A 14,181-nucleotide genomic window follows, 5' to 3' on the forward strand; every position below is an offset into this window, starting at 1 on the left:
TAAGTGTGTGTGTGTGTTGCATTAGAATTTACTTAAGTGCTGAAACAATTTTTGTGTAGGTTTTTATCTTTTCTAGCACTTCTCTTTCGCTAGATAAGTGTTCTGATTATTCACTTGAATTCTGCTTTTTCAAATGTTTGGGCCTCTCACACGATATTATTTTTCTGTGATAGCTCATTGGAAATCAGGTCTCGTTGCTGAACTGCCCTTAATAGCAGGAATGCCACAGGTCAAGATAGATGTAGTGCCTAAAGTTGAAGGACAGCCCCACTAGAGATACCTGAAGGAAGCCCAGTGCTCTCTGATGTACTTGAACTGCCCTAGTTTCCAAAGTTAGGAAAGCCCACTTGTCTCCTGTTAAAATCCAGCACATCCAGAGGGCTCGAAGATAATCTTACAACTGGGGTCTTCAGATACTTGAAAGCCAAGCCAATCCAGCAATCCACAGCCCTTAGTTGTTGCCTGCGGCTCTGATGCTGCTTTTCAGTCAGCTAGCCACCCACAGGGCAATTTAGTTGCATACCGGTTCTTCACTAGAGTCATAAAACTTATCTAGCAGCCTGCAGGTCACAGCCTCTGCTTCTCTTTAGAAAGTTAAGGAACTTGGAATTGGGCATAGAGGAAAACAAGCCACAGTCAAGTTATCATATTACAGAGTACCCTGTATCCTTTCTCATTCCAGTGCCATTACATTCTAATGAGTCTCAGATTTATTATATCTCCAGTTCCCTACCATTCCCCCAACTCACATATCCAGTGGCCCACTCAACAGTTCAACTCGGATATCTAATGGATATCACAAAGGTTACACATCCAAACCGAACTTTGGATTATCATCTCCAAACCTACTCCTCTCCCAGCCTTTCCTGTCTCAGTGAGTGCATTACCCCCATTTTTCAGTTAATTGCTTAAGACAGTATCTTAAGATTAATTCTTCCCTCTCTCTCATTTTATATCCACATTCCGATCGATCAGCAAATCCTGTTGGCTGTACTTTCAAAATGTACCTAAACTGACCACTTCTCACTTCCTTCATCTCTACCATGCATCCATCTATCCTTTTTCCTTTCCTGGTCTACTTCAGGTGCCTCCTGACTGCTTTCTGTGCTTCTGCTCTTGCCCTCTACAGTTTATTCTCTAGAAGGTGGAGTAATCTTTTTAAAAGGTAAAATGTTGCTTACTTCCAAAGGATTCTAATAAAATCTAGACTTTGTGCCATTGCTTATAAGGTTCACCATAGTCAGGACCCTAGGTGCTTCCAACCTTATTTTCTACCATTTTCCATGACTCAGTCCACTTTAATCACGTTAGCTTCCTTCCTCTTGCTTAACTACATCATAACCGTCTTATCTCAGGGCTCTTGCACTTGCTCATCCCTTTGCTGAGAGTACCCTTCCTCATTAAATTTGTGATTTGTTCAGGTCTGTTGGAATTGCCTTATCATAAAGATTATTCCTGACCACCCTATAAAATAGCTCCTCTCTTATTTCCCTATTCCACCTACCCTGTTTTAGTGTTTTTAATAGCATGTATCATCACTTGAATCATTTATTTGTTCATTGTCAGAAATTCTTCCAGTCACCCTCTATGAGGGAAAGACTTTTAAATTCACTGCTATATCCCTAGCACATAGGACAGAGCCAGGTACATAGTAGGCACTCAATATATAATATATGCTTCAAGTGACATCTTTTCCAAATTTGAGTTGGATTTTACAATGAAAAAATAGGTATATGTATGAATCTTCCTGGAAATAAGTCATATTTTTCAAAGTATTGCTTTTTAGTTTTCTACTATTTAGGCTTGTTTGCAAAAAATGTAATAAACTTTTTACTCTTGCGTATGTTTTAAATTTCAGTTAAAGTATATTTATTTTATTTTTCCATAAAAATACTTAATATGTAACCTGACATCTTTTTTCATTTTAAGAACGAAATTCCATTTTACTTGTAACTTATTCCTTAATGATATATTTATTACCAAATTATTAATTTGTGTCTTATGTTAAAAGAAACCATGTAGTATTGTATAATGTCAAGGCCATTGGGAATAAAGGAAGGAAAAAATACAAACAGGGACTTTTTTCCTCTCTGATTTTTTTTTTTTTTTTTGCGGTATGTGGGCCTCTCACTGTTGTTGTGGCCTCTCCCGTTGCGGAGCACAGGCTCCGGACGCGCAGGCTCAGCGGCCATGGCTCACGGGCCCAGCCGCTCCATGGCATGTGGGATCTTCCCGGACCAGGGCACGAACCTGGGCATGAACCCTCATCCCCTGCATTGGCAGGCGGACTCAACCACTGCGCCACCAGGGAAGCCCTCCTCTCTGATTTTTATAATATTCCAGTATTTTTTTTTACATTGCCTGGAAATCCCCTCAGTTAAGAGATTGGTTTTTCTCCTTACAATGTACTCACTGTCTCTAAGGGACCCCTCATGATCTTGACCATATCTGCTATTCTTTCTTTTTGCTCTTTGGTTTTTTCTTCTACTTAGGACCTCGGTTTATGCCCCCATCCTCAATTTTCAGTGGATAGAATTTACTTCTATAGGTTACAAGAAAGAACAGAGAAGAGAGAACTCAGTAAAATAATAGTAGAAACCAAAATTCAGCTTGAAAATAGGCTTAGCATGTATAATATAGCATATATACTTTTACCTATAACATGCTAATGCACTTTAATACAGCATTCTTCTAATCTCTAGGGAAGACCAATTTTAAGGTTTATTGGTATGGAGGGAAGTCATTGGTAGGGAGGGCAGTCATTGGTACAGTCACTTGCCATTTTGCTCACATTTTGAAGGGTCATTGTAGCTTGTCGCCATGGGTGGGATGTAGGAAACAGCGCACCTGAAACTCTAACACTCCCACATACATATGCTGTTGGCAGCTGGAGAGTCTTATAAATCAGCAATGGCCCATTTTCTTATGCACACTTATAAACACCTCTCTCTGGCTTAGTACTTTAACATTTGTAAACTATTTTGTGGCAAGCTACTCGATCAGAACTTTTTAAATGGCTAACTTTGGTAATTAAGAGATTAATTTGGTTTTATTTTTATTTTTTCCAGGTGTATGGTGGCTGATGAAGTAAGTGTTTTCATGATTTTTATGTCTTTTATAAAATTCCCCAACCAGATTTTGTTGTCTGTTATTTACCCTGTGCTCTCTGTCTTTCATTTGACTATATATCTGTATATGGAGAGGACAGTGGGAGAGAGATGGAGGGCGAGGCGTGGGGACAGCAGAGAGAATAAGAATGAGAAAGAGAGAGTGTGCGTGTGCACGTGTGTGTGCGCATGCCCGTGCGCAAGGCATATATTTGGAACATGTTAGTGTTAACATTAGTGATCCAAAATTCTATATTTTTGGCCTCAGAAGCATGAATGCATCCCCAAATGAAACTGAACTCTTTTCTACTTGTCATAATGCTGCTTGCTTAGAAGCTGAACTTTTAAGATTTTGCTCTAAAGGTTATTGTTAATTGTTTTGTATGAGTGTGAAGCATAATGTTAAAATGGTATTTTACTATTACTAAACAATTTGATACCTTTAAGGGGCATGTACTCGTATACATTCATATTCAGGTTTTTTCACTGAAATGGAAGTTCTTGCTACATAAACTACAATACTCTTTACATACATTCTCAGAATGATGTAGATCAATAAAGTTCTAACTTTTAATATCATTTTGGAAAATGTGTTGCTGTTTTCATGATGTCTTTAAGGATAACGGCAAAACATATACATTTAAAAATATAATAGAGGTGAGGAAAATGGATACTGAATTTTTTTAAAATATAAGTGAAACCATAAAAGATTCTCCCAATTAACTGTCTTTTAGTTTTAGTTACATGTAGACTCACCAATGGCTTATCTCCACTATCTCTTCTTCAGGAAAAAAATGAATAAGACTATAATGTGGACATGAATGCCAAGCAGAAGGTTCATATAGGGTTTCTTGGTTCATGCTGATTTATAATTACTGAAGTTTTTAGTTTGAACTCTTCATTCTATAGGTATTTGTTTAGACTAGATGTTATAGTTAGAAACAGTCATTGCCTGTGAAAAACTTCAACAGTGTAATTAAAGAGACAGGACATAGACATTTGGAAAACAGTAGAAATTTCTATTTTGGAACAGGATGCATTCCAAAAGAATCTTCATAAATTTATAGATTTGAGAGTCCAAAATGACTAAAAGAAGCTTATGTTTTTAATCCCTGAATATGTTTTCACCAAATAGGAATATAAATTCATCCTTCAACCTCCAAACTAGGCATAACCATTTTATATAATATGTATAAAATGTGTGTGTGATATATGTATGGATGTGTGTATCAATAATTTTTTTTAAACAGACCAGTTTTATGTCCACGGTAAATATACCATAATGTGTAACATTATCTTGATAATTTCCCCAAGCAATTCATGGGGAACATCTTAGTGGCTATGACATTGCATTGCTACCTTGTTCTTCAATTTGATGTTGTAGAGATTTGAATAGGCCTTAAATGTGCAGAATCATTGATGGATTGAACTTGATCAGCACCTTAAGTCTTAACTTTTTTTTTTAAATTTAATTAATTTATTTATTTTTGGCTGTGTTGGGTCTTCGTTGCTGCGTGCAGGCCCTCTCCAGTTGCGGTGAGCAGGGGCCACTCTGTCGCGATGCACGGGCCTCCCATTGCGGTGGCTTCTCCTGTTGCTGAGCACGGGCTCTAGGTGCGTGGGCTTCAGTAGTTGCAGCACGCGAGCTCCAGAGCACAGGCTCAGCAGTTGTGGCGCATGGGCCCAACTGCTCTGCGGCATATGGGATCTTCCTGGACCAGGGTTCGAACCCATGTCCACTGCATCGGCAGGCAGACTCTCAACCACTGCGCCACCAGGGAAGCCCTTCTTAACTTTTTTTATTTTTTTTATTTTTTTATTTTTTTATTTTTTTTCTTTTTGCGGTATGCGGGCCTCTCACTGTTGTGGCCCCTCCCGCTGCGGAGCACAGGCTCAGGCCCAGCGGCCATGGCTCACGGGCCCAGCCGCTCCGCGGCATATGGGATCCCCCCAGACCAGGGCACGAACCCGTATCCCCTGCATCGGCAGGCGGACTCTCAACCACTGCGCCACCAGGGAGGCCCCCTTCTTAACTTTTATATTCTCCAACAAACTCCTGTCCTCTCCTCAGTTGACATTAGACTAAGGATTATGCATGATGAGTTCATGATGAACCTTCTAGCCAACAAGAGTTTTTCTTTATACCTATCACTTTTCATCTCCTGTTATTTACAATTACACTTGTCACATGTTGAGTGATTTGTGCTTGTCTTTCAAAACCATTCTTATTTTTTTAATAAATTTAAAAGAACCATTTAATATTTTCTCAGTACTTAAAAGAAGAGTCCACTTTTGTGTCCCTCATATCTCCTTTTTTTCACCAGCATTTTAAAGACTCTCATTCTTTTACAACTATTTGACTTTCTGAGGTTTATTATGTCGAATCCTATCAATAAGGTTAATTAAGGAAAAATCCTCAATTTTACACATAAGTACAAAAAACATGCCACAGAAATAACGTAGTGATGTACAATTCTAAGATCACAGCTCAAAACCACTAATATCCTCTGTTTTTGGTTGAGTTGAAATGCCATTTCTGTGGAATCTTACTGAGTTAGTGTGGATGAAAGTGAGTAAATTAAAAGTCTTGAAGTAGAAGGAAACTTGTATATATGTAAATTACGTGAACTCTGGTTTGACCTTCATTTTCTTTTCTAATACTGTTCTCCTTCTCTTGCTCTTATCACAAAATGGTAGTGAAGTCATAGGAGGAAATGCAGTTTATAATTTGGAGGTCAACCAAGTTCTGATTTTTAAATTAAAAAATATATTTTGAGGGCTTCCCTGGTGGCACAGTGGTTAAGAATCCACCTGCCAATGCGGGGGACACAGGTTCAAGTCCTGGTCCGGGAAGATCCCACATGCCGTGGAGCAACAAAGCCCATGTGCCACAACTACTGAGCCCATGTGCCACAACTGCTGAAGCCTGTGTGCCTAGAGCCCGTGCTCTGCAACAAGAGAAGCCACCCAATGAGAAGCCCACGTGCCACAATGAAGAGTAGCCCCCACTCACTGCAACTAGAGAAAGCCCATGCACAGCAACGAAGACCCAACTCAGCCAAAAATAAAAAATAAATAAATTTATTTTTAAAAATATGTATTTTTTGATATAATGAATATTTGACTCATCAAATAGCTAAAAGCTTTAGGAGAGCAATATTACATCTCTGTTATTGAACCTACTTTTTTTTTTTTAAGATGCTTGAATACCCACTTAGAGTATTGTGTAATTTAGTTGTTGCTGTGATCTTTCCTCCATAGCTTTAGAAGCAAATGACTTCCTTCACTGGAATAACTCCCCTCTCTTCTAGTATTTTTCTACTATTTTCAATCTTTGTGGAATTATGTAATCTATCTACTGTATATGAGATAGTCATTAATCTAAAATTGGAATGATGACAAGTTCTGTTTAATTGTCTAATTATGTGATTATTGAGTATTTCAATTATAAAACTATATTTCAGATAACAAACAAAGCTGCAACTTTTAATAAAATTAACTTTGCAAACTTAGCTTAAACTGTTTTAAATCCTTTTCCCCCTTCTTGGTTTAATGCAGTCAAGTGTTGTTTCAAGAACCGTGTAGTAAATATACAGAAACTTGTGAATTTGTATTCCTTTAATAATGGAATTCAGGCCACAGTCTGTAGTCAGGCTGTTGCACTATTATCTTTACTGTTCTTTAATAATTTTTTAACCACTGTGTCCTTGTTCTGTTGAAAATTATTGAAAATTTTTATTCATAAAAAGATTTTAAATATGAAAAATAATTTCATATTAACACACAACAGGTAATTTAGTTCGATATACATGAGGAAAGTATTAAACCTATATACTTACTACCTTATTTGTCAAGCATCTAAAGGCTATTATTCTTTGTAGAAACCGAGCGTTTAGAAAATTTTTGTCATGTTCATTTTTACTTAAGAAGATGGGATTAACAGCCTAGATTTATATGAATAGCCTAATAATTGTGTCCCTATAGACAAAATGCTGTCAGTACATGGATTCTGTCTTGTCTATTGAATCTATTTTCAAAGTCAGAAGATTCTTATGTGACATTTTTTGTTAGTACTCTACTTAAGTCCCGCGCCCCTGCCCCCACCCCCAGCTTTTCCCTAAGTTTCCTTCCTGTTACTTGAGAAAACATTTGGAGTCAGGGGGATGGTATACCAAATAAAGTATTGCTTTCCTTCCTTTTTCAAAAGAAAAGGAAACCATTTGTCAAGGCTAAGCTACTTGGCTTGGCTTACTTTGTGGCTATTTTGGGATTAATAGATATATATTTGGAACAGAGACCATAGAGTTGTCATTATGGATGCTTTTCTTTTGGTCAAGGTGCTTCTCTGGAAGAGAAGTTTGGAGGGGAGAGGCTGTGGAACCTGTCGAGTGCTCGCAGAAGTTTTTCTGTAGGCTGAAGTTTGAAAAGCCTTGTCATTTTCTCTGCAGGCAGAAATCTGCAGGTGTCTGGAAACACTGAAGAACCCCCTCGGGAAGATTATTTCTATCAGAAGACCTTAAAATTGATATTGTGATATAGTCTCTGCCAACATTAACTTTATAGGTTTGAGGACAAAGAAGTTAAACTAGACATGAAGAATTTTAGTTTTCCTTTTGTATAAGCCTACCCTGGTTTGACAAAGTGAGCTGAGGTGATAATTTTTATTCCATTTGCTTCTACAAATCCTTGTTTCCCTTTACCAGACCCAAGTTGAATACTTTCCCCTCTGAGCTTTTACTCTTTCTGATTCATAACCCGTCTTTGTTGGTGGTCCATTTCTGTTGAATGAATGGACTGATTAAAGAGTTAATACTTAATTAACACATATGTGCCAGGTTCTGTTCTAGTGATTTACATGTATTAATTTATTTCATCCCAGGACAACCCAACAGAGTATTATGATTATTATTACCACCATCATTTTCCAGATGAGAAAGCTGAGGCACAAATATGTTAAGTAAATACAGCTAGAACATGCTAGGAGCTGATATCTAACCTAAAATAATCCAGCACCCAAGTCCATTATTGCTATTCTATACAAAGTCTCCAGGTACTAGACTTTCTGTGTTTTGAAACAGGATTCTTAAGTACAGAAGAATCTGCAAGACATAGTGCTCAAATGAATGAAGCTGAATGATATAGGTGATGGCATTTGTGCTGCTGAGACGGTCTATATTCCTCTAAATCAATATCATTTGCCTGCTTCCTTCCTTTCCTCATTTTTTTTTTTTTTTTTTTTTTTTTTGCGGTACGCGGGCCGCTCACTGTTGTGGCCTCTCCCGTTGCAGAGCACAGGCTCCGGACGCACAGGCTCAGCGGCCATGGCTCACGGGCCCAGCCACTCCGTGGTATGTGGGATCTCCCCGGACCGGGGCACGAACCCGTGTCCCCTGCATCGGCAGGCGGACTCTCAACCACTGCGCCACCAGGGAAGCCCCCTTTCCTCATTTTTAAGGCCAGCTTTACTATTTTTTGAATGTCCTTTTTTAAAAATAAGGTTTAAATTTTAGAACAGGTTTAGTTTTATGGAATTATTGTGAACATAGTACAGAGAGCTCTCATATGCCTCAAAGCCAGTCCCCCGTTACTAGTTATTTAGATTAGTAATGTCTCAATTAATGAACCAATATTCATATACTAGTGTTTTTAACTAAAAACCATACTTCATTTAGATTTCCTCAGATTTTCACTGATGTCCTTTTTCTTTTCCAGGATTCCATCCAGTATACACATTACGTTTAGTAGTCATGTCTTTAAATAGACATGACCGATAGCCAATAGCCTCTCTTGGTTGTGACAGTTTCTCAGACTTTCCTTGTTTTTGAAGACCTTTACAGTTTTGAGAGTTAATGGTTCAGTATTTTGTAAAATGTCCCTTAATTGGGATATGTTGTCTGATGTTTTTCTCATGATCAGACTGAGGTACTGTGTTTTGGGCAAGAAGACCACAGAGGTAAATTGCCATTGTCATCATGTCATACCAAGGGTACATAATATCAATATGACTTATCACTGTTAATGTTAACCTTGATCACCTGGTTTGATGTAATGATTGTCAGGTTTTTCCCTTGTAAAGTTACTGGGTGTTTTTTTTTTGGTCCCTTCCCATACTGTATTTTTTGAAGGAAAGTAACTATATGCAGCCCATACTTAAGAAATGGGGATTTATGCTCTACTTCCTTAAAGGCAGAATAAATAAATACATAAATTATTCAGAATTCATTTGTTCACTCACTTTATCATGTATTCATATCAGTAGGACTCATGGATATTCACTTTATTTTGTTGCTAACATGGTTTCACCTTTGGCCATTGGGAGCTCTTTGAATTCACTCCTGTGTCCCTTTGATTTGCCCCCTTCATTGTAGGCTGTTCTGTTTGGGGTTTTGTGTTTTGTTTTCTTTGGCTTTTCAGCATTTTCTTACTTTCTGGCACTACAGGATGCTCCAGTCTCATCCTGTATATTTCCTACCCCAGTACTTGAATCACACATTTCTCCAGGATACCCTGGTTCTTTCTATTGGAGAAAGATATTAGAACCAGATCTAGGTGCTAGGTGTACTCATTTTTACTGGGGTGTCATTTCTTCTAGATCCTCTCAGCTGATGGAGCAAGGAGATAAATGCATGTGTACTTACATATGCGTGTGTATGTACATATTTATGAATATTTATCTATGTAGCCATCTGTATCTGTATTTAAGCTAAACATGAGTTCCTGTTGATGTCTCCAGCTCTAATCCATCACCACATGGGTCATTCTAACTTCTCCCCTCACTTAACTGTATCCTCCCACTCCATCACTGAGTATCCTAGTTCCCACCATGTGCCATCCATCCATTTAATTAATTATGTACTTCTAGTATACATGCGTGGTGGTTTCAGTATTATTAACCTGTACCCCGACAGGAAGGAAAATTAGCAACTAGAGTACAGTGCTTAGGTACAGTTCCTTTTACCTTTATTTTTACAGATTCCATTCATTTTCAGAATTACTTTAAGTCAGACCTTATTCCTTTACTCTATCCAGTGAGGTTGTTTCATATACCTATAATACATTTAAATTATTGTATCACACTTCACATTCCATCATGGGACCCTCTGACCTCCTGAATTATTTTTTAATTATTTGTATACATCAAAATGTATCAAAATGTACTTTTTGTAATGTAAATTTCTGTGGATTTTCACAAATGCTTAATGTCTTGTAATCACCATTACAGTATCATGTAGAATAGTTTTACTGCCCAAACAATCCCCTGTGCTTCACTTATTTAACTCCCTTCAGACCAAAACCCCCAATAACCAAAGATGTGTTTAATGACTGTATCATTTTGCCTTTTCCAGAGTGTCATATGATTGGCAACATACAGTTTGTAGCTTTTTCAGACTGGCTTTTTTCACCTAGCCTATGCATTTAAGTTTCAGCCGCATCTTTTTGTGGCTTGATAGCTCTTCTTTTAATCACTGAATAAAATTCCATTATATGGATGTACCACAGTTTGTTTTTCCATTCACCAATGCTTCCAGTTTTGACGATTTTGTAGGTGTTTGTGTGGGTATACTCAGTTGAGTAATTATCTAGGAGTGCAGTTGCTCAATTGTTATGGTATGTTAGTTTCCTAGGGCTGCCATAAAAAGTACCACCAACTTGGTGTCTTAAAACAACAGAAATTTATCCTCTCTCAGTTCTAGAGGCTAGAAGCCTGAAATCAAGGTGTCAGGAGGTTTGGTTCCTTCTGAGGGCTCTGAGGGAGAACCTGTTTAATGCCTTTCTCCTGGCTTCAGGTGATGGGCAGCAGTCTTTGGCATTCCTGGGTTTGTAGATGCATCACTTCAATCCCTGCCTCTATCTTCATGGGGCATTTTCCTTTTGTCTATGTCTCTTCTCTTCTTGTAAAAACATCAGTTACATTGGATTAAGGGCTCACCCTACTGTAGTATGACATCGTCTTAACCAATTACATCTGCAACAACCCTATATCCAAATAAGATCACATCCTGAAATACTGAGGGAATAGGGCCTCAATATATCTTTTGGTAGGGGGTGGGGGGGAGACACAATTCAACCCATAATACACGGTGAGACTATGTTCACTTTTGTGAGAAACTGTTAAACTGTCTTCAGAAGTGTATCATTTTGCATTCCCACCAGTAATGAATGAGAATTCCCCTTGCCCTGCATCCTCACCAGAAGTTGGTATTGTCAGTTAAAAAAAATTTTTTTTTAATTTTAGCCTTTGTACTGGGTATAGTTATATTTCATTATTCTTTTAATTTGCAGTTCTCTAATAACATATGATATTGAGCATCCTTTCATTTGTTTATTTTCCATCTCTAAGCCTTCTTTGGCAAGGTCTTTGTTCAGTTCTTTTGCCCATTTTTTAATTGGATTATTTCTTTTTGTTGTTGAGTTTTAAGAGTTCTTTGTATATTTTAGGTACAAGTCCTTTATCAGATATGTGATTTTCCAATATTTTCTCCAATGCTGTGACTTGTCTTTTTATTCTTCTAAAAGTTTCTTTCACAGAGCAGAAGTTTTTACCTTTAATGAAGTCTAGCCTATCAATTTTTTCTTTCATTGATTATCCTTTTGGTCTTCTATCCTATTGCTACACCCAAGGCCACCTAGATTTTCTCTTCTGTTGTCTTCTAGAAGTTTTACAGTGTCACATTACACTTCGGTCTATGATCCATTTTGGATATAAAGTTAGTGTCTAGATTCTTTTTCTTACATATGGATGTGCAGTTATTCCAGCAACATTTGTTGAAAAGAGTATCCTTTCACCACTGAATTAGCTTTCTTCTTTGTCAAAGATCAGTTGACTTTATTTGTATGGGTCTATTTCTAGGCTCTCTCTTATGTCCCAATGATCTATATCTATTATTTCACCAGTACCACACTGTCTTGATTACCGTAGTCTTATAATAATACTTGAAATTGGGTGGTGTGATTCATCCAACTTTGTTCATCTTCTTTAGTACTGTGTTGGCTATTCTAGGTCCTTAGTCTTTCCATATAAATTTTAGAATCAGTTTCTCAGTCTCTACAAACAGCTTGCTGGGATTTTGACTGGGATTGCATTGCATTTATAGGTAAAGATGGGAAGAATCTGTAGATCTATAGACCAAGTTGGGAAGAAACTTTAACAATGTGAGTCTTTAGTCCATGAACATAGACTGTCTCTCCGTTTATTTAGAAATTCTTTGATTTTTCTTTCTCATCAGTAATTTCCTTTCCTTTTTTTTTTTGTACTGAGGTATAATTGACATACAACATTATATATAGTTTCAGGTATACAACATAATGATTTGATATTTGTATATATTGCAAAATGATCGCTACAATAAGTCTAGTTAACATCTGTTACCATACAGTTACTAAATTATTTTTCTTGTGATGAGAACTTTTAAGATCTACCCTTTTAGCAACTTTCAAATATACAGTGCGGCATTATTAATTACAGCCCCCAAGCTGTACATTACATCCCCATGACTTATTTATTTTATGACTTGAAGTTTGTACCTTTAGACCCTCTTCACCTATTTCATCCACCCTCAATCCCCTGCCTCTGACAACCACCAATCTTTTTTTTTTTTTTTTAATTTATTTTCTTGGCTGCGTCAGGTCTTAGTTGCAGCAAGCGGGATCTTTCATTGCAGTGCGTGGGCTTCTCTCTAGTTGTGGCGCACAGGCTCCGGGGTGCGTGGGCTCTGTAGTTTGCAGCACGTGGGCTGTCTCCTGGAGGTGCGCAAGCTCAATAGTTGTGGCATGTGGGCTTAGTTGCCCCCCGGCATATGGGATCTTAGTTCCCTGACCAGGGATCGAACCCGTGTCCCTTGTATTGGAAGGTGGATTCTTCTACCAGTGGACCACCAGGGAAGTCCCTGGCAACCACCCATCTGTTTTCTGTATCTATGAACTCAGTTTTGTTTTGTTTCCACAAATAAATTAGATCATACAGTACCTGTCTTTCTTTGTATGACTTATTTCACGTAGTATAATGCCTGTAAAGTCCATCCATGTTGTCACAAATGGCTGAATAATATTCTGTGTGTGTGTTTATATATATATTTTTATAAATATATAATATATATATATATATTATATATATATCTCACAAATTCTTTATCCATTCATCCATAGATGGACACAGGTTGCTTCCATGTCTTGCCTATTATAAATAATGCTGCAGTGAATGTGGGAGCACATGTATCTTTTTTAGTTAGTGTTTTCATTTTCTTTGTATAAATACCCAGAAGTGGAATTGCTGGATCATGTGGTAGTTCTATCTCTAATTTTTTGAGACACCTCCAGCCACAGTGGCTGTACCAATTTTTTTTTTCCCACCAGCAGTGCAGGAGGGTTCCTTTTTCTCCACATCCTCAGCAACACTTGTTATTTCTTATTTTGATAATACCTATTCTAATAGGTATAAGGTGGTATCTCATTGTGGTTTTGATTTGCATTTTTCTGATGATTAGTGATGTTGAGCATCTTTTCATGTACCTGTTGGTCATCTATATGTCTTCTTTGGACAAATGTCTATTTGGTCTTTTGCCCATTTTTTAATTGGGTTTTTGTTTTTGTTTGTGGGGCTTTTTTTTGCTGTTGAGTTGTAGGAGTTCCTTATATATTTTGGATGTTAACTTCTTATTAGATATGTGGTTTGCAAATATTTTCTTCCATTCTAGAGGTTGTTTTCTCATTTTGTTGATGACTTCATTTGCTGTGTAGAGCTTTTTATTAGTTTGAGGTAATCCCACTTGTTTATTTTTGCTTTTTTTGCCTTTGCTTTTGGTGTCAAATTCCAAATCATAGCCAAGACTGATGTCAAGGAGTTTACCCCCTGCGTTTTCTTCTAGGAGTTTTATGGTTTCAGATCTTACATTCCAGTCCTTAATCCATTTTAGGTTAACTTTTGTGTGTAGTGTAAAATAGTGATCAAAATTCATTCTTTCTTTTGCATGTGACCATCCAGTTTTTCCCAACACTATTTATTGAAGGGTCTGTCCTTTCCCCTCTGTGTATTCTTGGTTCCTTTGTTATAAATTAATTGACCATATAGTCATGA

The 14,181-nt window shown here is 37.5% G+C and overlaps 1 protein-coding gene across 3 annotated transcripts in view; it reads left to right on the plus strand.

The window, feature by feature from the left end:
• Positions 1–14,181, plus strand: part of ZRANB3 (zinc finger RANBP2-type containing 3) — a 258,579-nt gene that overhangs the window by 105,232 nt on the left and 139,166 nt on the right. For 2 of the 3 annotated variants that reach the window (XM_081241602.1, XM_081241601.1), the window contains exon 3: positions 3,069–3,087. The exons of the other annotated variant lie outside the window; for it this stretch is intronic. In XM_081241602.1, the coding sequence (XP_081097728.1) occupies positions 3,069–3,087 (19 nt within the window). The remainder of the gene's footprint in view (positions 1–3,068; positions 3,088–14,181) is intronic. 3 annotated transcript variants of the gene reach the window in all.

This window comes from Mesoplodon bidens, assembly GCF_964165515.1.
Source record: "Mesoplodon bidens genome assembly, chromosome: 8".
NCBI lineage: Eukaryota > Metazoa > Chordata > Mammalia > Artiodactyla > Ziphiidae > Mesoplodon > Mesoplodon bidens.